The following is a 27,892-nucleotide window of genomic DNA, read 5'->3' as shown; positions in this document are numbered from 1 at the left end:
AAGAAGTGTATTATCATTCAGAATAAGCAGTGTGGGTATGTAAAGGTGTTGGGGCAGGTCCTCAGCTCCATTTTTCTGTAGTTCTTTCAGTTTTGTGTCCCTGGATGTGTAAACTTTTCCCCAGTCTGGCTTCTTTATGGTTGTATTATAGCTGCCAGCAGCTGAGTCTAATATTTCCTTGTTCCAGTCAATCAGGAGAAAGGCAGAATTACTGTCCCAACTACTGAATAGAAGTTTTGCATTTCAGATTGGTGAAAAAATGATTGCCAGGAAATTTAAGCAATATTTGGCTTAAAGCTAGATTCTGGAACCAATCACTGGAAGAATGACGGAATTATCGTAATTGGCTTAGAGTCAGCTTTCTATAAGTCATTGAACCATCCATGTAAGAAGTGATAGATATTACAATATTGCAAAATTGTAATTCTTAGGAAAGAGTAATTAGGAAAATTGCAATTCTAAGGAAAAGGGAGAGGATTGACTGTTAGATGAGTAACTGAGTACTTAAATTTTGTAATCATAAAACCCAGAGATCCCCCTAAATGGAAACACTTCAAATGTCCATGAACTGATGAATGGATAAACAAAATGCGACCCTTGAGCTTGAGGGGGTTAGGAGCTCTGACACCACCCTCCCTTAAGTTGAAAACCCGTGTACAGTCATCCCTTGCTATTCATAGGGCTCGGTTCCAGGACCTGTGCTGGATACCAGAATCCAAAGATGCTCAAGTCCCATAGTCCACTTCCACATCACTGGGTCAGCATCCACAGATTCAACCAACCGCGAAATTGTTTAGCGATGTATTTATTGAAAAAAGTCAGCATACAAGTGACTCACGTAGTCCCAACCCGTGTTGTCAAGGGTCATTTGTATATCAATACAGTGAAATATTTTTCAGCAATAAAAAGGAATGAGGTACTGTTACATGCTACAACATGGATAGACCTCAAAAACATTACGTGAAGTGAAAGAAGCCAGTCAGAAAACTCTACATACTGTATGATTCCATTTATGTAAAATATCCAGAATAGGTAAATCTATAGAAGCTAATCATTGCCAGGGGCTGTTAAAGGGCTTTTAATCTTTTTTTTTTTTTTTTGAATCACGTTTGAAGTCACTGGTGATATCGCTTTAAGCACATGTTTTATCAAAGTAAATGGCATCTAGAAGTATCCAAACACTTAATTTCATTATTAACTGAAAATAATGCCTTATATTTACATAGCATTTTTCTGTTGTTAAAGCAATTTCATAGACTTCATTTCATTTGATTCCTCACAACAGCCCTGTTGTAACTGAACAAATTACAGTTATTTTATTAAAGCAATGGAGGCCCAAAGATGATAAATGATTTATGCAGGTCATAGATCTAGTACATGGTACAGCTAAGGTGATTATCTTTACTTTAAAAGAAATGAAGCCAAAATATTTTTATATCATATCCAGAAATTTTAAAGACTAGTGGTTTTTAATATAAATTACTTTGAAACTTTAGCTGCTGTATATTTTATACTATGAATTAGTTATAAATTTGATTTTAAAGAATCTCCCTTAAAAGATAAATTAGACTCAGTTCTTTGGTATTGGAGATAGAGATATTGGAAATGTTAAAGAAAAAAATGCATTCTCATAGTCCTTAGGCTCTCCAGAAAGTTCCAAGACTAATAAAAAATGCCTTTAATCAGTCACTTACAATTTGACTTGTTTTAAGACTGGTCCAAACTTCAGAAGCTCCAGGCCAAAGCAAACACATTCACCTACCTTCTAACCTGTATACTGTGAAATCCTGTACATATCCATTCCCAAGGAAGGGGGAATATGGGCTGACTGGGAGTGGGTATGGGATTTCTTTGGGGGGAAAAAAACATATTTTAAAATTAGATTATGGTGATGGTTGCACAACTCTGTACATATGTTAAAAACCATTGAACTGTACACTTAAACAGGTGAACTTTATGGTATAAAAATTATATATCATAAAACTGTTTAAAACACAAAAACAATCAAAAGCTTCTCTCCATTCTTATCCTTCTGGACATTTTTATGCAGAATTAAATGTTGCTGGCCACTCACTGCTTTGAAGAGTCTTTGCTTCTTTGTCTTTTTTGGCACCATTCTATTTTGGTTCTTCTACTGTCTTACTGATTGTGAGAGGCAATTACTTCCTTCCCTATTTATTTCTTTCCTCTTTTGCAATTTTTTGAATACTGGAATTTCCCAGATTTCATTTTTACTTTTTCCTGTCCTTTCAATATAGTTTTCTCTGGATCTAGCACAATACCTAGCTAATAGTAAACACTCAATAAATTTTTGTTCGACAAATACCTGAATCCATTGACTTCCAAGGCTAATCAGTCTCCCAATTTTATATCTCTAGCCCAGGCTGCTTTTCTGAGTTCCCAAGTTATATTGCTTATTTATTAGACATACCTACCTAGACATTATTAGGTATCCATGACATGGTTATTCTCTCCAATCATGTCTACTTAACCTGCATCATTTTCGTTAAATAGCATCTTTTTCCCCTCATTGCCCTGTTTTGTCACAAACCTCAATTTTATTCTCATTATCTCCTCTTTTCCTCACCTCCCATGTTGAATGTCTCATCAAATCTTATCTATTCCACTTCAGATATGTCTCTGAAATCTTAGCCTCTACACTCCATCCCCACTGCCTTATTTTATATTGCTGCCATGTAACATACAAGGCTGATCATAAATAATCCTGTATTAAGAAAGTTTGGTTGTCTCTCTGTTGACTATAAGATCCAAAGGTAACTACTTTAGTTAACTATACAGTGACTTTTGAAATCTTGATTCTAAACCTGTGTTTCATACCTTAGCTTTTGCCACTTTGAGGCTGCCTTGAAATGATCTTTCTTACCCAAACTCCCTTAGATAGAAGTGCCTTTTTAGGTCTCCATGCCTTTGCTATTTCTTCTGCTTGTAATGCCTTTTCCATTTTGCCCAGCAGACTGCTGTTTATCATTTAAGTTTCTTTTAAAAAGTCATCTTGTTCATTCTTTAATTGATTATTTATTAAGTTCCTGCTTTGTTTCAGTTACTGTGCTTCTTGGTCAGTGAATTACACAGACACAAACTCTTGTCCTCAAGGAACTTACAAAATAGGCGCTCATTGAAAGCTTAATGAAATCTTCAGTCCTCCCAGGCAGGGTTAATTAGGACTTTCATCATAGCTATAAGAGTATCCAAAAGAGTTTCTAGAGGAAATGGCATGTGAAAAGCTCACTGGCTTTGAAGTCCATAGACTCTTATTATTTACTACTGATGGATAACACTTAGTTTCTTCATCTTTAAAATGAAAATATCAGTATTAAATCATGGCAGGGTTGTTGTGAAGCTTGGTGATAATGTGTATAAAAGAGCATGATGTCTAGCACACAATAGCCTAATGCAGTAAATGCTGTCTACTTTAAAGTTGTATTATTATGGATATTTGATAATTTTCTTATCCTGATTATAATATAAAACAAATTTTAGGCTGAACCTAGCATAGTTTATTTGTATGTACCAAGATCTGGTACATAGTTGGCATTCAACTGATGTTTGGTGAATTATTTTTTTAATTAGATTTTTGGGGAAGGTAGAACAGTTTTGTGCAAATGGAGTGGCTACTGAGGTGAGTTTTAGGGCTTCTTGAATCCAACAATATCATTTATTTTAATTTTTCTTTCAGTTTTCTATTGTTAGAGTTTTAACTGGTAGTACAATTAACACTAGATTTTTATTTTCTCGTAACTTACTCCTGGTAAAAATGCTAAGTGAATAAATAAATGGTTAACAGGCTAACAACAGCCAGGAAAACCTTGGGATTATTTCTTGAATAATTGACTTTGTAGCAAAATTATATTTTAAAAAAATATCCAAAGTAATAACTAATTGAATGAAGATGGGTCGCTAGTTATCTCTTAAAGCAAATAGAGAAATACACTGAATAGTACCATTGCAGAAGTTCATAACTACATAAAATGTAATTTTACATAATTAAATAATATATACGATGCTCTTACTGACTCAGTGTAATATAAACTCTCTATGTCAGGCCTCAATAAAGAAAGGATTCTGCTTTGGAAGATGTCCCATCTGCTGGATTCCATACAACTGAAGGATCTTTTTCCTTTTTGCTTCTTTTTTTTCATTAAGACAGCACAGTGCATAGATCACCTGCATTTGATTTATAGTTGGTACTTGGCAAACAGAGGTTTTAGTTAATATTCTTTCTATCTATCTGCATGAAGGCACAATAGATTTCAGTTTGTGAGATAAAACATTCTTTTATATTGTACGATATCCAATAGTACCTGCACATTATTTCACCAAGATTTATGCAGAAAATGAAACCCTTCTAGAACTTAAGCACTTTTATCTTCTAGCTGACAGTGCACTGAAAATGTTTACTGTACTTCTTTTAGAGGTTACCATTTATTTAAGTTGTAGCTAATGTCTAGCATTAATTTTTAATCTAAAACTAAAGAAAAAGAAGGTAGCCAGATATAGGAGTTAGAAAAACAGGTAGTATACAAATTTAAGAACAAAATGTGAATACTAAAATTTTCTAGGATTTAGAACTTTTTTCTGGCCAGAAGAATTTATTACTGACTTCTCTTAAGGTCATCAAGATTTATCAGGTATTGTCACAAGAAAATAGGAAAGCTGGAAAATAGGAAATTTTTCTAATATACTTGAATTGTGACTAGCAATTCTTTTATTTTAAAAGAATTGCTAGTTTTTAAAACTAACAGTTCTTTTATTGATGTAGATCCAAGTTACATTAAAATAACACTAAATCCAAAGGGATGACAAGCATGCATATATCTGACTAATTTGAATAATGTGTCAATACATTTAGATTATGTAATAATTAGAATATTTATATAGCTACCATTCATTTCAGTAATTAACATTGTTCTACTTTAAGAATGATAGTAAAACATAATATACCTTGATAAAGTAATATGAATTTAACGACTTCAGTGAAATAAATGTTAATATTTCTCTTTTGTTCTCAATTATTTTATTCTGCATATTAAATTTTGCTTGTTTTTTGACAACCATACCAATTTGTGGTCTGAACACCTTTTCCTACATCAGGGAAATACGAACTGTGTGACTGCTACTGATAACATCTGAAGAGCCTTGTTCTGTTCCCTATTCTGAAGATTAGATTTAGCTCGAGGAGAGAAAAAAGGAGCCTGAGCAAAGAAAGGAGAGGGGAGAAGATAAGGTGTTCTCAGAGCACCGAATCATTCTCCTAGGGTGCTTATGCAGCAGTGCAAAATGAGCATTGCACGACTCCAGGAGTGCCATTTACACAAATTTTGATGTGGACAATGCTCCTTCTAGTTGTGCAGTTTAATGGCCATGTAGTAGAGCTCCGCTGTGTTACATATTTTTTTGAATTCTTATTTATTTTCACATCTGTCTTCTCCCGAGGTCGGAGACAATATCTTAATAATCCTTGTATCCCTAGCCGCTGACTCAAGGTAGAGTCAATCATTATGATTAGAAAGTATTTTAGGAGTCGAATTCAATATCCATCCATTCAACACTGTTAATAGGCTGATAAGATTGCCATACTTTCTCTGAGGAAAACTGAACTTTAAAAAGTCTTATAATTTACATGTGGAAAATAATATATTATTTGAACCGTTCAACTGTTAGAGGAAACTGTGGGTCATCCCTTACTTACTGATTCTCTGTTTTAATATTTCTTCCTTTTCCAACTGATTGTCTTCTGGCTCATTCTTATTCATTTGTTTTACTAGATCAAATCACTGACCAGAGTGGGCCCAGGAGGAGAACAAATAGCCTATCTATTGATGCTTGAGTTGTATTTCCTTCTAAGATTTATTTCAACAATCTATCTGATTTTGTTCTTGTGGAACAGAAAGACATATTCTGTAAATAAAAATGGCATTGTTTTATATTATTTTATGTAGATTATAGCAATGTGTTAAAGTTTTATGTGTACAAACACATAAATGTGAAGGTTTTTTAAAAAGTGGATAGATAATTAGATGATTTATGCTTAGACTTTGAAATAGACAATTAGATCTATATTGTCATTTTAATCTTAGACTTTGAAATTAGGCCAAAGAAAGGGAGAGAAATAATTAGAAAGAAAAGTTAGAGCATTTAATTTCAGTGTCATCCTCAACTTTTCAAAGACAAATATATTCCTGTTAGTCAAAGGTTTTAGTACTTGGAGCTTGTATACTAACAGGGGACCTAACTACTAGACCTTTTATAGAGAAGGCTTTATTTCCAGACCTAACAGAGCCTAGGCTTACATCCTGAATTTGAAAAGTTTTGGGGATCTTAGTCTTAATTATTAGTAGAAATGGATATAGATGAAGTTTGTGAATGTGGCATAATGTAGTACTAATGTAATTTTTTTGATAGATACAGATATATAGAGGTATAGGTATATAGTGATCTAGATATATATTTCTAAGGTCTCAGAATAAGTGATTTCTCATCTTATCCATGCATGTATTCAGTCAAGAATCTGTTTCTGAATACATGGAGTCTTTTAAATTTTTCTAGCCATACCATGGTGATAACTCCAAAAATATATAATAACTTATTTAGTTAATTCATAAACTTAAGAGAAGAGTGTTGGATTGATTTCACAAATTTTCCAATTTCGTATCCTTTTTCCCCTAGAAGGGGCTTTTGGAGAGGGGGTGGCAGTATTTCCTAAATAAGAGTGAAATCTTTATGTGAATAATCAAAACTTATAGTAAGTTGATGATTGAAACCTACACATTCCCCTTTCCAATACTGTTCACAAATTGTGACTCATTTTCTTGGTGATAGAGCTTTATACTGAGACTGTATGTTGTTGGAAGGAGCAGAGTTGGGAGAAAACAGTGAATTTTTAGGTCCTCGTCTCTTTCTATGTAAATGACTTTAAACATGATAGTAATTATCTTCATCTGAAAATAATGAGTATGCCTTTTTTTTTCAAGGAACATGTATTACTCTAACCATAAGAAATTGGATGATAAATGCTATTTTTTTCAAATGAGGTTAATAACTCTTCCATTTTGAGTAAATTCCTTGAAGGTTTGTATTCTACATCACCTGGAGAGACTTTCAAAAGTGTATTGAAATTGTTTTCTCTAGTTGATTTTTGTAATCCGTTCTAGATCTGTGATCTGAAATGAGTGATTTTGCTTTGTCTTGAGACTATTTTAAGTTGTTGTAACAGGAGGTAGACTACTTGTCATGAGAAGATAGTCTGAGATGTAGTTTCGGGGGGGTGTAAAGATTATCATGGTTAGGTATAGATTTATTTTATTTGGATGGTATCTTTTTAATATTTTGGGTAGAACATTGAAATTTGAAGGCAGAAGTACATAATTAGGGTAAGTAAAACTTACCTCAAAATTTTTTCTACTATGTGAACAATTTCTCAGTTTCTAATGTATCAGTGCTTTTTGTTTCAGCCAAATGTCACCATTGTGGCCATTATTTGTTAGTGTCAAAGAGCACAAAAATAAATATTATAGTTCTGTTTCCTCCTAATTTTGATTATTATTCTCATAGATATTATCTTTGAGTTTCTGGCAAATTTGTGACTGATTTTATAATTCCTCTGGTTTTTCTACTGTATGACAAAAATTATTACACACATTCTTTAATAACCATCAGATTTGACTTCACTCTCGAGCATTATACTAGAATCTATTGTTACCTAATTTAGTAATAATTTTATAATAGCAGCTTAACATCTCTTACAATTTTAGTTGTTATCAAGAAGAATGACATCACTTAATTTGACTCAGAATTCAGAAGGATGGATGAATGAAAAATTAATAATTTACCACCTTTGCATAATACTGAAGCATAGAATATTAGAAGGATTGATGGCAGAAAAGGTTAACAAATTTTAGCAGCTTTCATTAGCTTTACACCTTCATATGTTTGTGATGCTGACTGAAATAGGCTTTGTAGGAGATCTCAGTCTAGGGAACTAATTACTTGTGCCGATTGCCACACTGATGAATAGACCCTCATTGTATCATTCCCCTGAAGACGAGGAGCAGCCTGTGATTCACGACTGCATCCTGGCTGATATTTGATAATAATTTTAACAGATAAATGTAGGTAGGCAGAATGATGAAGTGCCTATCCAAGCTTCATGACTATCAAAGCCATACACATAGCCATCTGTGTACCGCCTTTCCCCCACTCACCTAAGGAGAATTTTATATTATTAACTGAGTTCAAACAACTGTTTTCTTTTACTTATATGTGTCTTCTGTATGTATTTCTTATTTAATTTAAATGAAATCATAATACTAGTTTTCATTTAAAATGTGGACAGCAAAATAACAAAGAAGAATAAAAGAGTTTTTAAATTTTTCTTTTCGAGGACTGCAATTCTTACACTTTTTTGTATGCCATTTAGATTACTTTATATTTCTTCCTCTTTATGCATGATCAAAATCAACAAAGGAAATCTTTGCTGTTCCCTTGTCTCCCCAGCATTCTCAGAAAAGAGCATAGGATTCCTACTGTTTTTTAAAAATATCTTCTTTAAATAATGCACTATTTGTTATCTGTGCTTTTATTAATCAGATCATTTTTAATCACTGAAGTACTTATTTACACATCTATTTTGAATTTTTAAAGGTAGCATCTTTAAAACATCAAAATATGGGTAACTTTTATGTAGGTATTTTGGGACTATCAGTTGGTCAAGGCTACTAATTTGTCAAAGCTGACAGGTACAATTTTATTAGCTCATGAAATACAAGTGAGATTTTACTTTGCATTAGTCATTTTTTGCAGAAGTTTTGATTATGAAATTTTTAATTTCATTATTGAAACTTAGAGGTTTTCATGTTGTGTACCTTTAGTGAATAAATACATTCTGCGGAGATTTTTTTTAAACTGTAACTGGAAAAACTTCATATTAGTATTTTCCTTAGAAAATATTTTTCAACATGCTACATCACGATTAGTTTAGAGGAGAGAAAGTTGACATTTATATATTGCCATGTAAAAGATCTACATAATTGGGGAAAATATAGTAGAACTTGAATTGTGTGAACCCTTTAAAAAATACATTTCTAAAAGTATGCTTTTGATACAGCAATTATTGCACATCATATAGCATGTAGTTTTTAATTAAATATAAAAACAGACTACATAAAACAGAAATCCAATCTGACTTGCTTGAATATAGATTGCTGTTTCACTCTATAGGAATGGTTTATTTAAAAACAGTAAATGGAAAAGAAATGCATTTTCTTGTGTTGTTCTAAGCCTCAGGGGCTAAATGTAATGAATATTTTAAGAGATTATTTTAATTAAATTCCTGCACATCTAAACAGAGTAATATTTTATTATCACATGCATAACCATGTAACTGAGATATTCATTAAAGTTAACACTTTCTGGACCAAGAATTCACGGTATGATTTACTGACCTTGTGCAAAAAGGCACAAATTAGGAAGAAAAATGAAGGGGGACAGACTTTGATTAATATAGGTAATGCTATACCATATTTATAATAGCCTTTTCCCTATTCTGGTTTATAAATGCAGCCACAGAGAAAGGTGCCCTGCTGAGGCTGAAATGAGGCTGAAATCAGAGCACATGCCACTAGAGTGTGGGGAAACTGATCACACTGTCAGCAATTCATTTCAAAATGATGTATTTAGTGCTCATTTCACCTTCCAAGAAAAAGGAAAAGGAGTTCCTTAGACTGGAAGGTGATATTGTTATTTTCAAGGACATACCTAAGTTAAAGATTGCAGAAAGGGGAGTGTGAGGTGGAGGGAGAATTAAGAGGAATGGGAGGAAAAAAAGGCAGAGCAAACAAGGAGAGCTTTATGCAGAAATTCAGTGCTACCACGCTGTTTGATAATTGCTAACATATGTGGCTTCTCTGTTTCATTGTAGTCGTCCTCGTGAGTTCTGGCGCCTCGACTACTGGGAAGATGACTTGCGGCGCCGGCGACGATTTGTGCGTAACCCTCTAGGATCGACACATCCTGAAGCGACACTAAAAACAGCCGTGGAACATGGTCAGTGTATAAACCACTCCTTGCCTATAGCAGCAGGTACAGTACTTGGTAATGAAGAGCATAACTTCATTACTACAAGGTACTGTAAAATGGTCCAGTGCCACATTTCACAGTTATTCACCCCAGAAACAGAAGTTAAATTTTTTATAGTTAGTGTAGGGTCCTATTAAATTATGGTGTCAAGTGTATTTATTTACTGTGTTACACATGCAAAACTTACTTAACATAGACCCTTTGTTTCAGAGTAGGAAGATAAAATATTTCTCCTTTTAAGTGACACATTCAGCTTTGAGTAAATTAATCCAGGATGCCTGTCTTAAATCCATGAATATCAGAAAGACAGCATTTACAAACCAAATACGTTTCTAGGTTCTGTTGTGTGTATATGGTTTTCCCTCAACTATGGTATTTTAGCATGAGATGATGAAGCAAGAGAGCTGGTAATAAATGTCCAAGTGCCTAGATACTTTCTGAGCCTTGATTTGTAGATGGTTGTGATAGACGCCTCCTGGAAAAAGAGAATAGACATTATTTTCATATGTTCCTGTTCTGCATCATTTTGTTATCAGAGCTTAACAAAACATTTTCCCTTTTTTGATATAATGCATAGCACTATGATTCAGTTTAGGTAGAAGCCTGATGAGCAAATTGGAAAAACTGAAAAAGTCCTTTGGATTTGATAATATACTCTCTTTGATCATAGGGTTTCACATAATGTTTTATAATTTTTGAAAGCCAGTTAAGATTTATTGATTATGGGGGAAAATGTACCTCTCCATATTAAATTGTTTTTGATTTTATAAAATAAATATTGGTTAGTTTTAGTAAGATGAGAAATAGTTTTAATTTCCCTTTTTCAGGGTATTAGTTTAACATGCAGCAGCTTATGGTTAAATGATAGTATGTAGTATACAAAGTAGATGTTAAATTACTTTCAAGAAGGATATTAAGAATTTAGATTACAAGTCTGTGATCTTAGGTTTGGCCTCAGTCAGGCAGCTTAACCTCTTGCACTCAGCCTTAAAGAGCCATTTCTGGAAGAAAATGTCTACAATATGTCATCAGATATAACACCAAATGTGACATCAGTCCTTTAAAATAAATGATCATACAGAGAATAGTCAATAACAAAGTGATCTAAAAGCAATAATAGTTGCAGGGCCCTGCATCTTCAACTACAGGAGGTGGAGAAGGAGAAATAAGATGTAGAATTAATTAGGCCACTTTTGCTTTTAAGGTTCAAGTACTTTTTACGTGATGCTATACATTTCAGAGTTATATATCTATTTTTATTTTTCTTTCATTTTGTTTTTGTCTTTTTGGCTTTGGTTAATGACCCTTACATTGAAAAAAATTAGCCTTTTTGTAGTTTTATTCTTTTTCAGTCAAAAAGATGTTACCATATGCACTTAAAATTTAATAAGTATCTTTCTGTCTTATTAACTGTCATTTAACATTGAGTTGTGAGTTCTGAAGTCTATGAATGACAATAAAAATATTTTTATGAAAAATTTTCCTTTTATAGCTGGACAGGGGGACCGGGTTTCTAAAACTGCATATAGGCATATTGTTAGTCCTTTATCCTGAAAGAAACAGCAGTAACTGAATTTAAAATTTGTTGTATAGATTTAATACAGAGCTTATTAAAATCATTTCAATCAAAAATAGTACATTTAACTTTGGGGAATTATAGGATTTTTCATATGAATAAATTTTAATTTTGTTGTTGAACTTTACCTTTTAAAATAACATTATCATGTCAACTGTTTTAATGCTAAGAATCTGATTTTTAAAAAAGACATTAGCAATGCTTACTGTCATTGAATACTTAAAATCCTGTATAGGAGCAGATTTCACTGTAATTACTCTAAATAGTAATTGAAAGTTTAACGTAATATTAATGATATCTATGTTTTATTATGCACTTTTAAATTAAGAGAGAGAAGTAAAGTTTATCATTTTATGTAATTCCATTCTATTTGGTAATATTTTATACTAGTTTCATAATGATTAATATTTAAAGCACTCTGAAAGATTAAGAATATAAATTTAAATCTGAAATATATTTTTAAAAACTAACTAAATGTGTAGTAGATGCTTCCAATTAAGGGGATATGTTATATTTAATATAACATTTTTTTGAAAAACGGTAAAAGCTCTAACTAATCATATTTTATATACTTTTAATTTTAAATAATAAAGAACTATTAGTTTTGGAACTCAGCACACAGTTTGTAGTGTGGTATTGTTTGATGTTGGCATAATTTATGCTAATACATTAGGTAGGTGAAGAGCTTAATTTTTTAATGCTTTATTAATTAGAGTATCTTGTAGTTGACATTCAATTTTAATTTTGTGTTAATTGTGAAACTCTTTTTTTATCCTAACTTAACTACAATAAGGAAGCTAATAAAAATAAATATATTAAGAATCAAGAATGCAAAACAAAACAGTTAATGTGATCAAAAAGCAGGTGAAATCATAGAATTTATTGTGGGTGAATACTATGCTTCAATGTTGAATTTGAATAATTAAAATAGATATTACTGAGGATAGTATGTCAGTTTCATACTATTTTATGACTTCTCACTTTTATTTGTAGTTGATTTACAAATCAGGACAGGAGACAGGACATTTTGAAAACGCAGAATCTTAAAACATCACGAACTGTATTATTATTATCAAAGGAGGACATCTAAATAGAAATACTGTTGGAGATTAGCTATGTATTTTAGTAGTACAAGCCATCTATTTTATAGATTGATTTGATTTGAAGGAAAGCCTCTGGTGTAAGGGTGGCAGAGTAAATACCTGAAGAGTGATGTTCTCTGTTCAGGCGATCAATACCAGCCCCATGACTCTACTTCTGGCTACCTTCTAGTTAAAAACAAATTTTTTAATTCTGACAATTTAATTGCCCTTCCCAAGTTCACATTAACTTGCTTGGGGAAAAGAGCTTCAGGTAATTTTTCAAAGAGAGACCCTCCAAAGTGGTTATTTATAAAAGTCATTTTGTAATGGGAGAATTCTTTAACTTTGTAGAAACTGAGTCATATTTTTAAATTAAAATTAATACTTCCTCTTATGATTAAATATCCTTTATGGAAATTAACAGCAGGAAGCAGAGGTGCATATGTGATTCTTGAGGGCATTTCCTCCAATTTTATAGTTTTAAAATTTATTAGAAATCAGTTTTAATGATTTGTAACGTTCTCCTAACGCACAGAGACCAGTTTGTCAGTTATTTATTATCAGAGCATCTTAGATCTGAAAAGAACCTAAGGCTAAAGTCTAGTCTAACTTTATTCTTTACAGGTAAGGAAACTGAGGAAACAAAAGTCCAACATAATTCTTGGTAGATATAGAGCTAAATCCCAAGTTAACTGATGACTAGTCAGATTTTCTTATCATTGTGCTATGCTGTCTTCTAAAATTCATTGTTAAATATAATGGGCATTTTATATTCAAATTAAAGCCATGTAAGAAATGTTTTAAATGGTGGAAAGATTGATTTTAATTCAAATGCTAAAGCAGTTTAGCACTAGAATCCTATTGAATTTAAGACATTTTTATTTTGTAGAGAATGTGCATGCTAATAGAAGTATATGAGGAGTATTTAACATAGTTTTAAAAGTATCTTGCAATCACATGGAATGATACAAGTAAATCATTTGATTTTCTAGGAATGACAGACCATGTAAAGATCCTAAATCATGTCCTTCTCTCATATCTTCAGTAATGCTAGATACTACTGCTTCCTTCTTAGGATCAAATACACTAGTTTCTTTATGTAAAACTTTTGAGAAACCCATGATCATTAGGAGATGAACTTGGCTTGTTCTCCTAATTATCCTTTGTAGTTTCACTAATTTTTCTAGAGTAAATTTTCTTGACTTTGGAAATTGCATAAACTATAAAGGGGAATTAGTTGAGGGCAATAGTTGTATATAAGGTATTCTTTATGTGTCGTGTTCAGAATAAACAGTTATGGTATGTATTGCACGTCACACTAAGTGGACACTCATATTTATTTTATGTACAATTGAGGTCACTTTGTTATCCCAGTAGTTATCTTTTTTTTTTTCAATTAACAAAGTGGCTAATTCTTAATGTATCAGTTTTTTTACTATAATACGGGCTATTGATAATTCCAGTTCACTTGCACAGTGGACTTCTAAAAAGGGATTTATATATCATAGGTAGTACAGTTTTCTGTGTTCTTTTTTCTGTTTTAATTTTACTTACCTAGTCTGTGTTGCATAGATAAATCAACTCATGCCCAGAGCTAGCTCTAAAGAACTTGAACTTTACATTTTGAGGACCAGCTTTTCTCTGAGCCCTCTCATTGCTCTTAGCCTCAGTGAATCACAAGTTACATTTCAAAGAGAACATTTTTTACAGATTTCTCCAATTTTATGTAACAATTGCAGTTTAGTTATTAAGTTAGGATAAATGTTAAATCCGAATAATATATGAGATTAATGAAGGCAGTTTGTTGATAGTGATATGAAAAATTTAAACAGTTATCATGTTTGGTAATAATTTCATTAACCAGAAAAGATCTGAATCAAGCTTTAAAATTGAACCAGAAGTATATTTTGACTTCAGTTAACTTTTATACAAGTGTAGGATATATTCACAGAAAATATTAAAAATAATTGATTCTTGTTTTAATGGTTGATTGAGTATAAGACAAACAAAATTTAAAAATACGCTTTTCCCAGCACATATAAATATGATAATTATCTTTTATTTTATGCTTGGGACAGTTTTGTTCTAATTTTGAAAAAAAAAAAGTTCTTTAGCAGAAAGCTATTAGACCACTGAGAATTGAACACCAGCGCATGTGGTGTGTATTAGAGTACTGTTGGTAATTTTACTGCTGCTAACTTAAAATCCTCAAGGGGGAGTTAATTACAGGAAAACCATTCTAAATATCAGTAAGCTGCATATTTTCCATGACAAGAGCTTTTTCAGTTGAGGTTGAACAATTCCAGAATCTGAGCTTGTAAAAATAAGTAAATAAATAAATAAAAGTGGTGTTTGTATGCATACAGTAGACCTATAGTACTTAAAATTTTTTTTCATAAAGTTTTAATTCAAAAGCTATTGTGTTTTAATTTGTGTCAGCATGATGAGAACATATTTAAAAATTTAAAATTTCAGTTGGAAGGGATAAAAATTTATTTTTAGTGGTCATTGAAATGAATGTAATTTATTTACTGAGCTATTTTAAACCATTGTGTATCGCCACTGACTACTCTTACTGTCATTTTTTGTAAATGTTTTCAGATTAAAGAGGTTTTTTCCTTCTTTTTTCCTTTCAAATAAGCTTGGTGTACTTCAGGACATGTATGGCAATAATCAGAGAAAGTAATGATCGAGCTGTTGAATTTAGTTTTTTCTGATGTGTTTGGCCTGTGCTCATCAAATTTAGGTTTGGAAATGAATATGTTTTTATTCTGTACTTATTTATTATAATCCTGACTTAAGCTTTTAAAATGCATTATGAGAAACATAAGAATTAGTAAACTAACCAGTAAATTACATATATGAATGTCATATTTGTATATTGGTTATTTTCATTTTCTATGGCATAGTGGTTAGAAGCCCAGATGCTGGTGCCACACTGACTGGATTTGAATCCTGACTCTTACTTATCACCAGCTGTGTTGCCTTGAGCAAGTTATATAACCTCTCTGAGCCTGTTTGCTCATGTGAAAATGAGAATTTAGCAGAGGGTATATGAGAATTAAATGAATTAAATGTGTAAAGTGCTTTGAATACTTTGGCACATGATAAGTGTATTTAATATTAGCATTATTATTATTATTATTTCTGCTTTGATGAAGGAATTATAAACCCAGGAAATGAGAATGTAGCATACTGATTTTGTACTAAAATCTGACTGGCAACTGTTAATTTATTACAATTTACGTTGTAACAAACTATAGAAGATGGTGATTTCTCTTGTGTTTCTCAGTGACCAATTTATTTTTAGTAAAATTGATAGTAAATTGAAAAAGATCTTGTTTGGGCTAAGAGCAATGTTTGTGATTTCAAGGTAAGGAAGTATAAATGCTTGAAATATAAACAATGATATAAAAACTCATACTCCTATTTTCCTAAAAATTAGTGTTTTTTGGGTATATTTCTTTATAGCATTTAAGAAAATAGAGTCATTTCAATTAGGTACTTTTAGTTCTTTTCAAATATTTATTGAGACCTTCATATGTGTGCAGCATACTATGCTGTATGTGGGTATGAAGGAAAATAAGATTTTATTCATCCATAGAGGGTATTCAAAGCTAAATATAGAAAGCCTCTTCCTGTGACTTTCTTATTTAATAGAAAGCTTCTATGTTCTTTTAAGTAGTGCCATAAGTATTACATATAAATGATATACATGGTGAACTTACAATAAATATGATAAAAATAAACTTTTACCTTTAACATTATCAAATAACCATACCTATTAAACTCGGAGAAGCTTTGATTTGTCTAGTTAACTAGGTAAGATACATGTAGTTTAACTATTTAGAATAAATTATATAGATAAATATTAGTCATGTTACTGCAAACTGAGTGCTTTATCCTTTCTGGGTTTGGGGCCTTATGCCTAGGCTGATACTGCAGTGGAGAAAAAAGCCTAGCCATCTTATTTCTATATCAGTAGCTGTTGCCTGGTGGATCAGGTGCTTTACCTCTGGAATTTCCCTAGCTGGAGACTGGGCATGTCAGTCGTGTAATGAGGATTCTGAATTTCCCTTATGTGACACTATGCGCTTTTAAAAATCCCAGTCCAGAAGTTAGTATCTGCTTTTATGTATTTCTTAAGGAGAAAGCTGCTCAAAGCAATGGGAGTCACCTTGGAGGGATATGGGGTTTTGAAGTGAGAATTTTGAGTTTCAGTGTTGACTCCTTTCAGCTGCCCCCCTGCTCCTCTTTCTGGTTCCGTTGGTGGCTGCAGGTGCTCCGCAGAGCTGCTTCTTTCCTCTCTATATCTGCTGTACCCTTTCCCTCCTTCCTTCCCTTCGGCTGCCTGGTCCCAGTGCCTTTGAGTCTGGCGCTGCTGCTCTCCACAGGCCGCTCCAGTTCAGGCGGTGTGAGGCTCTTTGCCCAGATGCCTCTCATCCCAGGCTTTCTGTTATGTTTGCCCCCGGGGTGTCTTAGCCCTTTAGTTTAAACACATGGAGGAGGTAGTGTTTGAGCCTCCACTTAGTTTCCACATTGCCTTGCTCTTGGAGATTTATATAAGGGCTGGAGTAGGGGTGTGGGTGGGGTGAAATGTGGGCAAGGTTAGTGTGAAGGAAAGAGGGAGGATGGAGTAAGAGGAAGAGCATGCTGCTTCTAAGAGCTGCTATAGCTTTTTTAGTGTCAGATATGGCTTCAGAATCTCGCCTAAGTCCTCATTGGCTGTGGGTCTCTCTTAGGTCTGTATTTATGGATTCTCCTTCACAGCCACACCCCAACCATTTCAGAATGTTTGTCATTATAATATTATTCACAGGAATAAATCAGTATTCCTTGTTTTTTCAGTGTTAAGCAGGTATTGTTTCCAAAACTAAGTTCTGATTTTTTTTTCTACTAACAAATTTCAAAAAAATGTGCTGCTTTTGAACCCTCTTCTGCCCTAAATATAAGTAAATAAAAGGCTTAGTGAGCAGTGCAAGGGTCAGATTTAATGGGATTAGGGTTCTTGTTCAAGGTAACATTAGACTAGGTTTGGGGAATCATGGTTGTCAGAAGGAGCGTGTGGGCATTCCTGATCACTTTCCCCACCCTGGATGACTCTGGGTAAAAACAATTGACCATCTCGGGACACCTATCCTTACCTCAGTTCCCTGCCCCTCGGCCAGGGTGCTCTTCCCAGACCTGATGGACAGCTTTGTTTCCTTTTCATTTCAGCTGCAGATGAAGATATTCTTGCTAAAGGAAAACAGTCCATCAAGAGTCAGGCTTTAGGAAATCAGAACTCGGAAAACGAGATCCTCCTGGAAGGCGACGACGATACTCTGTCATCCGTGGACGAGAAAGATTTAGAGAATCTCACTGGTAAATTCAGGGGTCGTGCACGTACTTCAGCTAGCTCTGAGCCAACGCGCATCTAATTACTTAGTTTTTCAGCTCTGCCTGAAAAAGCAGGACTACCAGCTTTACACCCACAATTACATTAAATGAAGACTGTTTTTGTTCTTCCAAAGATTTCCCCCCAATCTTCAATAGTTTCCCTGTCATTTTTCTATTCTGTTTACCCTACTCATCTTTTTCTTTTATGAATAATCTTTACTGAAAAAGAAAAAAAGTACAAAAACAGCAACAACAAAACAAACTTGCTTCACCCATCTGATGGGAATTACCTAATCTCTACAACATGAGAGCTGTAAGTAAAATTATGCCAATTGCTTTGTAAATAAAGCTTGGAGGTAGATGAGCTATTTGCTTTGATATACAGGTCTTAGGGAACATGCTGCATATACATTTAACTCTCTCAAAAAATCCATTCCAAGAATGCTATGGCTTTTCACAGGATTCACATATTTTATCTGATGTAGCAATTTTTGATTTGCGCTCTGCAGATTTTCGGTTTTACTTCCCTTATGGGAAAAATTCTCTTGTTTAACTGGAAATTTTAGTCATTCATTAAATGCCTTTTTTTTCTTTAATGCCTGTGGCTCTGTCCCTCAAGGAGGAAAGTCTGAAAGATTCTACAGCTTCTGTAGATGAAAGTTACATAATCTACTATTTTGATAATTTTAAAGGCATGAAAAATCTTTTATTTAGTGACATATCCACAACCATGAAATGAATGATAATGAAAAGCAAAAACAGATGATGGCATCTTCTCTGATGGCTGTAAATCTCTCTGTAAAGTAAAATAAAATTAATAGGAGCTTACTGTTAAGGGATTTGGGGCAGGAGTAGAGAGTAAGGTGGACACTGCTATTCTCTGGTCTTTTCCTTCACATCCATTTACTCATTTCCTCCTCCTTTATTTTGCTTCTATTCTTGCTACTAGTAATACATTCATACAGTAATAGAGGTGAAAGGGGAGTTTAATTATATAATCTTGACAATGGAAATAGGATTAAGAAGTAATCCACACTAATAAAGTGGTGTGGGTTAGAAATGAAGTGGAAATTGTCAGGGGTCTTCTGTAGGACCTAGGCTGCCCTAGCTCCTGCAGCTGTCTGCTTACCCTGTAATTGAATGTCTGAGAATGATTGAAAAAATGTTATTTCTTCTCAGGATTACATGCTAATGTACGGAGGGCAAAGGAGACAGCAAAAGAACACATAGCTGCTTATTTCATCCATTTATAGGGATGAGCTTTGGGAAATCATGGCTGTTCTGCAGTTATCTGCTGCCCATCTGCAAACACAATGTATTTGTACACTGGGAATAGAGGGCAGAACCTGCTCTGATCTCTGCAGAGCATCCGTCCTATTGTCCCGCTGGCACACATTAAGATTGATGTGAGATTAAGGACCAACACCCTTCTAACAATCGATGGAAATGTCAATTCATCTGAATTTTGAAACACTTATTCACCCATTGATTACCTGAATAGGTGTACCGTGTTTATAGGCACTATATTAATTCAGAACTATAAATGCCAATCTTGTCTTGCTGTTTTCGTCACCTATCGGATTTTTACAATGAGGAATTTACATGGGATTTCAAAAACTTTCTACATCTCTCTCTACATAAATATGTGTATGTATAATTATTATTTTTAGTCCTTATTTTAGGTTTGGCTCTAATATACTTTATGCTCGTCTATCTATAGTGACTCTATTGTTTTCAGTAGCAGGCTGATTTGTCTTTTTGATAAGCCCTGTGGAGATTTGATTATTCCAATAAAAATTCATTCACTTGGAAACCCACCCTCCAGCTGTTTACTCCCAGAGTCCCTGAACTACACTAATACTAGATTTGGACGCATTGAACAATATTGAACAATGGAAAGGCAGGCTTGGAAAAGAAGTATTTTTACCAATCTTTCATGGGGTAAAGTTGTTATGGAAGAGGTTTTGTGCCAACCTGGCACAAAATCTTTATCAGAGAATATGGTTTAACGTTTCTCACTTCATTAATAAGCTAGTAATCTTTTTGTAATCATGCCTCAGCCAAACTCTAAGCTAACCTCTGGCCTTGGAAGCCTATTGAGTCTTCCTTGCTCCTGGTTGTTTTTCTATGTTGTTTGGTAGCCTGAGGCTTGTTTTCTAAATGGAATGTGGATGGACTTATTTAGGCAGAGTCACCTTCTAACCAGGAGATTAGACCAAAGCTAGGCCGACTCCCTATAAAATAATTGAATCCTAGTTTACTGTTATCATTAACCGCCTATTATAGATCTCTTAGTATGAGAACCCTAACTTTGCATTTTCAGAGGGAGATTTGGGGTGGACAGAATTTGTAAGTGTAAAAGGGGTAAGCAGGCAATTTGGTGCTAGAGGTGAGAATTTAAAATTAAATGAAATTTCTGCCTGAATCCACTTAATTTTTTGAAAAATATCATTCCAACTTGTTTGGCTTGTCTTTTCCTTTTGGCAGGTCCTGTTAGCCTGAGCACACCAGCTCAGCTTGTGGCCCCCTCTGTTGTAGTAAAGGGCACTCTTTCTGTCACCTCCTCCGAACTCTATTTTGAGGTGGATGAAGAAGACCCTAACTTCAAGAAAAGTGACCCCAAGGTGAGGAATGGGTTTCATTTTTATGATTTTTTTTTTTTATGATGGGAAAGTGGGCTGCTGTTGGGTAGGACTGACATTAATAAACTGATAGAAATAGTTGGAATTTCTTGATGAATTGCTTCTGCCTATATGCAAGGCAACTATCTCCTTTAGCTTATGAATCCCTTACCAGCTAGTTAGATTATTGAAGTTCATTTAGATTCAAAAACAGTTTCCATTTAATTGCATTTATCATTAGCTCATTCAGGGGTGGGGGGAGAACCTCAGGGAATATCGTCTATAAAATATATTTTGCCTCAAAGGGTCCAGGGTGAATTAAGCTACAAAATTCAGTGAGATTGAGAGTGGAATTATTTTGTTTAGCCTTTATATTTTTCTGGATATAATACCAATATATCACTCTCCTTGCTTTGTCCTCCTGACTTAGTACTCTGACATGCATGCAAGCATGACTTGTATGTGTGAGATACCTCTTTTTCCCATTACCTGTAGTCGATTTTACAAGGTACCGCATAAATTCCTATTCTTAAATGAAAATGTAATTTCCCTTTTAAAATGTATTTCTGATTACTTTTCAGACCTTGGCAACTTTATTTTACTAAGAGACATTTGTGGCATAGCCATAAAGCCAAAATTAGGTTTATTTCATGAAAGTGAATGGTAGAATTTGTTCTGAGTCTCTTTTAAAATTAGCAAAATAAGCAACCTGTAGAAAGAGAAGAGGTTTTAAAAAATGGAGTAATTTCTTTTACAGGCTGTTAGCTAGTGTGTGTGTGTGTGTGTGTGTGTGTGTGTGTGTGTGTGTGTGTGTGTGTATGTCCACACACACACGTAATTTTTTTTCTGAGTTTGTTGGTAGGAAATTCTTTGATTTTGGAATCATGTGAATTATTAAATTTTAGTGACTTAGAAGTATTTCAAAGTCATTCATAATGAAAATGTTATAATTTTATGAAAAACTTTACAAACAAATCACATCTTGTCTTATGCATGTTTTTAGCACTTGGGTTCAGCACTGCTGCTTTTATTAAGACTGGACTTGGTAGACTATATGAAAGGAAGTCTGTGCTGGAACTGATTGTTTTGAGTTTGAGAATGTAGCTAATCCAATGTAGAGAAAACTTTAATTCTGAAATTATATCAGCTAGAAAAATTTTCTACTTTGTTGTATGGCTGAAATGTCTGAAAATGTATTTTAGTTTCTTTAGGAAAGGTAGGTAACCAGAATTACTCAAACTCTCTAATTTATGGTTATTTGTGAGTTAGGCCGAAATTTAATTCAGAATACTATTCTATTATGCTTTTAGACATACATGGCTTAAAATCTAAAATGTGATTTATTTTAAACATATCTAATGAACTGTCCTCGTTATTAAAATCCCTGCCAATCTTTGTGAAGTTATTGACTCCTTTTGGGGAAAGTTACAACTTCTATTTCTGTCTGATCTTATTCTGTGCAGCATCATTAAATTAATTTTTTTCCCTGCTGCTTGTGCAATACAGGACCTTTGAGCCTAGACACAGAAATGGTCTGTACCGCTGCAACCTGCCTAATGTTACAGAAATCAAAACTTTTGCTAATTTATATTCTCAAAATTTTTTCAGCCCATTATTGGAAGAATTTTTGATTTTGTATAGACGTTGGTGCTTTTAAGGTATTTTGTAAATGAGGATACTGGAGTGTTTTTCTTTTTTTGTTGGTGATGCCTGCATTAAATTAAATAAGGATGGAAAAAAAGATATTGAATTGGGGAATTTTTATTTCTCCTTGTCAAGACTTAAAACTTTTTCTCTGGGATAGTTGGAGGAAGAGACGTGTCCAATGCTTTAAATACTTCTGTGAGTGAAAAAATGGTCATTTTAAAATGTCATTTATATCTTTTAAACGGAACACTGTACCCTTAAGTAATTTCTTTGTAAATGTAAGCACCTACTACTTGCTTTGAAATTGTTGTTAAAAATCAGAACATTTTCCCTAGAGAATAAGTTCATTTGTATTATTCAAAAAATTAGTATATTTGTCTGAACCAGTTAGTATTACAGTGCGTTTATTCTACATCTGCAGGAAGAGAGACCTGAAAAAGATATAGTATAGGTTGAAAGAGTAGAGATGATTTCAGAACTGATAAGATCACAGTTTATATTTCTAACTCAGAACTATTTTTACTATGGAATTTTTACCTAGGAATCTTAAAACTTCAGCCTGTTTTATCAAGTGAACTAGGCACCAGAGCTCTGAGCAGCTTCCTTGTTTTTCATCCACCTCTGCTATCCTGCTGCTCATCCCTCCATACACTGCCTCCCCCACTCAGACTTCTTCCTCTGATCTTTAAAATTGCTTTTTAGCACATTTTTCTTTGTATCTCTCATTCCTGGATTTTCTCAGTAAGTTAAAAAAAAAATGGGCTAATTCAAAGAATAAATTTTAAATATTAAAGGGTAACATCTGACATGTATTCGGTACCTGTGCCTCTCATTAACATATCTAATGGAGTATAGTTACCTCCAGCCTAAAGAAGAGGAACCAGTTCCTTTGGGATGCTTTCAGTTTTACTAATTATTTTATTTTTGTAATCAGATATTTCCTTATATTAAAAAGAAACATTTGTTAAAGTTGAAACATTGAAATGAATACACTGGATTGTTACCTTAGAAAAGCAGAAAGAGGAGGAACATACTTTTCTTATATTTAATTTTTCTTTGGTCATAAAATAGTATTAAAACCTTTTTTATTTAAACTGCCTATAAGCTACTTCTGAATAATTCTGGGACTTTGATTAAAAAATGATCATAGTTACAGCATTTATACCTAGCCATTTAGAAACGTGAAGTAATTTATAAATCTGGATTGTTCATATCGCCATTTGCTGGGGAAAAGGAATATCGCTATATCCATTTTATCCTCTTTTAATGTTACTGATTTAATTGTTAAGTTTTCTTATTTAAAACTTGAAGAGGACAAATGATTGAAGGATGAGTATAACTCATTGTGTTAACTATTCAGAAAAGATCCATAAATGTTTCTTTTATAATTCAGACTCAGAGTGCATTTTTTTTAGATGATGGCATGAGAGAGCAGATATCTTAATTTATAATGTGAAAAAACTTTTCTTTTAAAAATTAGGATCAAAATCAGTTCTTCCATACAAAATCTGTTCTTTCAAGTGTGAAATAAGATATTACTTTTAGTCTTAAAATCTACAGAACAAACATATATTATAGTTGTGTAAAATTAATATTTTCTCTTTTCTAAAGATTTTGGTGGGAACTTGAATCGTTAAATCTACAGAATGTGCTGCTTTTGTAAATTTTGCGAACTAGAGTTAAAATGGAAGCTTCTTGCATTCCTCAAGTTCACATCTTTATATTGTAAATAATAAATTGTGATCTCACCTTCCTTCATTTAAGAACAATCCACAAACAGTCATTTACAATGTAAAGTAATATTTTTATTACTGTTTTCAACAAGACTGCTTAGGGTGAGGGAAGAGGTGCGGGAGAGGGAGGGGCACATCTGACATTGGCACTGAGATACATTTAACATCAGCAAAACTTTGTTTAAAAGAGAAATTTTACATATAATTAAATACTTTTTTTCACTTGGTGACAACATTCAGGCAACCCAAAACAAATTGGAGAGAGAGACAGAGACAGAGACAGAGACAGAGAAAGAAGAGGGGGAGAGAAGGAAAAGGGAGAAACTACTATATTTTGATTGAAAATGTACCTTGGGTTTCATTTTGTTGTGGCAAAGCCCGATTGCTTCTGTTGTGTGACCTTTTAAATTCACATTGTTTGGAAGGAAAGGATCACTTTTGTGCAAGAATGTGATTTTGTGTGTTTGGTTGGTTTGCTCTCCTTTTGTTTGCTTGTTAATTAAGGAAGTCTTCTGCCTGGTTCCCGTTTCTCGTAGGTGGCTTACATAAAAGTCTGTGTCTGGAGTTTCCGCGGTTTGTCGCCGAGTTGTGTGTTGTGTGTTTGAGAGCATTCCCGTTTGTGTCGCTTTTCAAGCAGTCCCCAGCACCCTATAGTTTGTCCAGGCTTTTGGGATTGGTGAGAATTTCCCTGGCCAACCTCCAGGTCTGCTTGGCAGCGCTCTCCAGGGCCGAGTGGGGCTTGCCCTGGAAAAGGTCGAGGTTGGGCAGAAAGTAGTGAGGGCAGCGGCGGCACTGCAGGCAGGAGATGAGCTGCAGCAGGATGCCGTTGAGCCGATCTCCGAGGCACGCCTCGTCCCAGTCCGTTTCCCGCGGGTGCTTCTCGCACTCGTACAGCAGCAGCGTCTTCATGTGGTAGTTATTGAGCGGCTGGCCAGGCAGCTCCAGGTGGCGGTCCCGCAGCGTCTTCAGCACCGAGAGACACTTGTTTCGGCAGCCGCCCATCAGCAGGCGGTTCTCAGCCTCTCCGAACTGCAGCACCCAGGCGTCGCTCTCCGCAGAGCTCTGCTTGCCGGTCAGCGAGTAGCACTCCTTAGAGAGCAAGTTGAACCCTTCGGCCTTGACCTCCGCCACCCGATTGGGGCCGGGCCAGGGGATGTGGGGCATAGGCCACTGTGCAGCACTGCGAGGCCAGATACCGGTGCACTTGAACGCCGGAGTGATTTGCACCACGTAGCGCTCCCTGATGCGCAGCTTGACCTCGCTGGTATCCGCGATCATCTTGACCACATCCCTGTAGCTGCACTTGTCCACCGCCTGAGCCACCAGCGTCTGGAAACGTGAGCGGATCTTGCGCGCCGAGAGGTAGCCGGACGCTGTGATGAACTCGACCCAGAGAGACATGCTCCGCTTCCGCCCATCGCTCAGTTTGAGCACCGCGCAGCCGGGCAGCGAGCCGTCGTCCACGAAGTTGAAGACGCCCATCTGGTTTAGGTAGAGCACCACCTCGAATTCTGTGGGCGAGATGACCTCCAGCCCCTCGTAGCGGGCATCGATCTCGCTCAGGGAGCTGATGAAGCGAGGCTCCTGCACCTCCACTTCCTTTAGCACGTCCGAGACCACCTTACAGACCTCTCGGATGGTCTTGGCGATGGCCGCCTTGCGCGCTTGGCAGCGCTCAGTGTAGTATTTATTGAGCTGGTAAACCAGCTTGGCCTGAGCGGCGATCATGTTGGGGCACAGGTCCGGGCTGTACACCGGCGTCTCGCAGTACGTTGAGGGATCCAAGGCTCACGCGCTGGTGGTGGCCCTGCGGCTTGCGAAAGAGGCGCTGCGCTCCCCTAAGCCCCACTTTCACTCTTGTCTCCACCTGGGCTGCCCAGCTGATGCTTCAGCCGTCTAGCTCTTTCCTTCCCCTCTTTTGAAAGCTTTTTTCTTCTCCAGAAAATAAGGAAAAAAAAAAAAAAAAAAAAGATGATCTTTGAAAAAGAAAAGTACCTGCTGCGAGTTTTTTGCTTTCTCTTGATAAGTGAAATAAAGATGTGCCTGCGGGCGAGATGAAGGGAGGGGGGTGGGGAGACAGGGTGAGAGAGAAAAATTCAGGTTACCAAGAGGTTAGGCTTAGACGTCTGCAGCGGAGATGGCCCAGAAATCTGGAAATGAGGTCTTTTAAATGCCAAAGTAAATTTAAAAATAAAAGCGAAACATTCAGTGTTTCATTCTTAAACTTCTCTCCCACGGTGGTAGCACTTCTTTATTCAGATTGGGTGAGTGCTTTTCTCCTCACCCTCCCCCAAATGGAAGGTGAAGGGTGTAATTAATGTCCAGAGAGCGGCGAAGTGCAACTCAGTCCGCAGCACACTCAGAGGTTCGCAGATGCCCCGCACTCCCAGCGTGTAGGTCTGGTCTCTTCTCAGGGGGTCCTCTTGTAGCGGTTTTCCTCTTTTCCTACTGGAGGCGTTGTTTGGACTGGGTTGGTTTGTTTGCAGTGCGTTCGTCTTGTCTTTCTCTAGGTGCAAACCGCTGGAAGTTGTTTGATACTCATTTCTGCTTCGTAATTTATAATTTTGGCGGTCACAAAATCTATTTTAGTGTGACGAAGTCGTTGCTTGCGTTGCATCTGGGGTTTAGTTATAACGATTCAAGGGTTTTTCTTCTCCTCCCCCTTTAGGTTGCTTGTGCAGATTCCACTTTCTGAGTCGCCTCTCCCTCCTCCCCTCCGATGTCTCTCTCTCTCTTTCCCTCTCCCTCCTAATCTCTCTTCCTCTATCTCCCCCTCCCTTCCTTTCTCTCCCTCCCTTTCTCTTTCCCTCTCTCCCTCTCTCCCTCTTTCTCTCTCTCTCTCTCTCTTACCCCACCCCCCAGCACCTCTCTCTCTTTCTCTCTCTCTCTCTCTCTCTCTCTCTCTCGTTGCTGTTTCCTGGAGTTATTTAGTTTATGAATGGTCCTGGGCCATCATGAGGGGGGTGGAGCTTCAGTTCCTACAATCGCTGTCGGAGCTGTCAGTGCTTTAGCCAATCCGAGAGAGAAGACAGGCATGCTTGGCAAACGGTAGCAGCCACCGCTGCACTTGATAAAGAAAGGGGGTAAAGAGAGAAGTAAGAAAATAGGAGGAGATAGTAGAAGTCAAATGCTCACACACATTTTGCAGCCCCCTCTTCTTTATCCTCCTCTCTTATCAATTGCAAGGAAGAAAAAGAGAGTGTATAGAGAAGGGACTTCTTGGAGATGGCTGGAATGACTCAAGGGAGAGTAGCAGTGGTTCAGAAAGGTTCACTTTTTTTTTTTTTTCTATCAACATTGTGAAGAAGGTGCAAACGCTAACAAAATTACTTTCGCTTGAAGGCAAATGGGAGGAGGAAGGGAAATCTGGGAAAGGACCTGAATTTTTCTAGATTTTTTCCTTAGGTAAAGTCTTCCTCCCTTTTCTTCCCCTCCCCTCCCATTGTTGCCAAGAGCCAGAGCAATTGCTGTATATGTGCGCCAGTTGGGGGGTGGGGGGAGTGGACATGGGGTGAGAGTTTATAATCATAAATCTCTTTTCAGTAATTTCCGTATGCTGTTGAAAAATGAGGCAGGGCAAAAATGGTACAAGCACCTTGTTTGATAATTACTTCATAATTAAGATTCAGATATATTTAATGTTATTACTTTATTGTTACAAGGAGTAACTTGTTATCAGAGAGAAAATATGTTTAAGTTGTGAGAAATGGTGCAGATTTATATATGGTAAAATTTTGTTGGATATACTTTTAAAATAAG

General features: G+C 35.4%; 2 protein-coding genes across 5 annotated transcripts in view; one reads left to right on the top strand and one right to left on the bottom strand.

Annotated features, from left to right (window-relative positions):
• LRBA (LPS responsive beige-like anchor protein) overlaps positions 1 to 27,892 on the top strand; it is a 736,878-nt gene that overhangs the window by 416,638 nt on the left and 292,348 nt on the right. For all 4 annotated transcript variants that reach the window (XM_082463287.1, XM_082463288.1, XM_082463286.1 and 1 more), the window contains exons 38-40: positions 9,938 to 10,062; positions 17,971 to 18,117; positions 20,620 to 20,756. In XM_082463287.1, coding sequence (XP_082319413.1) covers positions 9,938 to 10,062; positions 17,971 to 18,117; positions 20,620 to 20,756 — 409 coding nt within the window. The remainder of the gene's footprint in view (positions 1 to 9,937; positions 10,063 to 17,970; positions 18,118 to 20,619; positions 20,757 to 27,892) is intronic.
• MAB21L2 (mab-21 like 2) lies at positions 20,764 to 26,067 on the bottom strand. The gene has a single exon (XM_082463436.1). It carries the CDS (start codon positions 25,859 to 25,861, stop codon positions 24,782 to 24,784), a length of 1,080 nt encoding a protein of 359 aa, XP_082319562.1. The 5' UTR covers positions 25,862 to 26,067; the 3' UTR covers positions 20,764 to 24,781.

The sequence above is a fragment of the Balaenoptera physalus genome (genome assembly GCF_965194825.1).
Source record: "Balaenoptera physalus genome assembly, chromosome: 5".
Taxonomy (NCBI): domain Eukaryota; kingdom Metazoa; phylum Chordata; class Mammalia; order Artiodactyla; family Balaenopteridae; genus Balaenoptera; species Balaenoptera physalus.
Note: the sequence above shows the minus strand (reverse complement) of the source record. Positions and strands in the feature narration are given on the sequence as shown.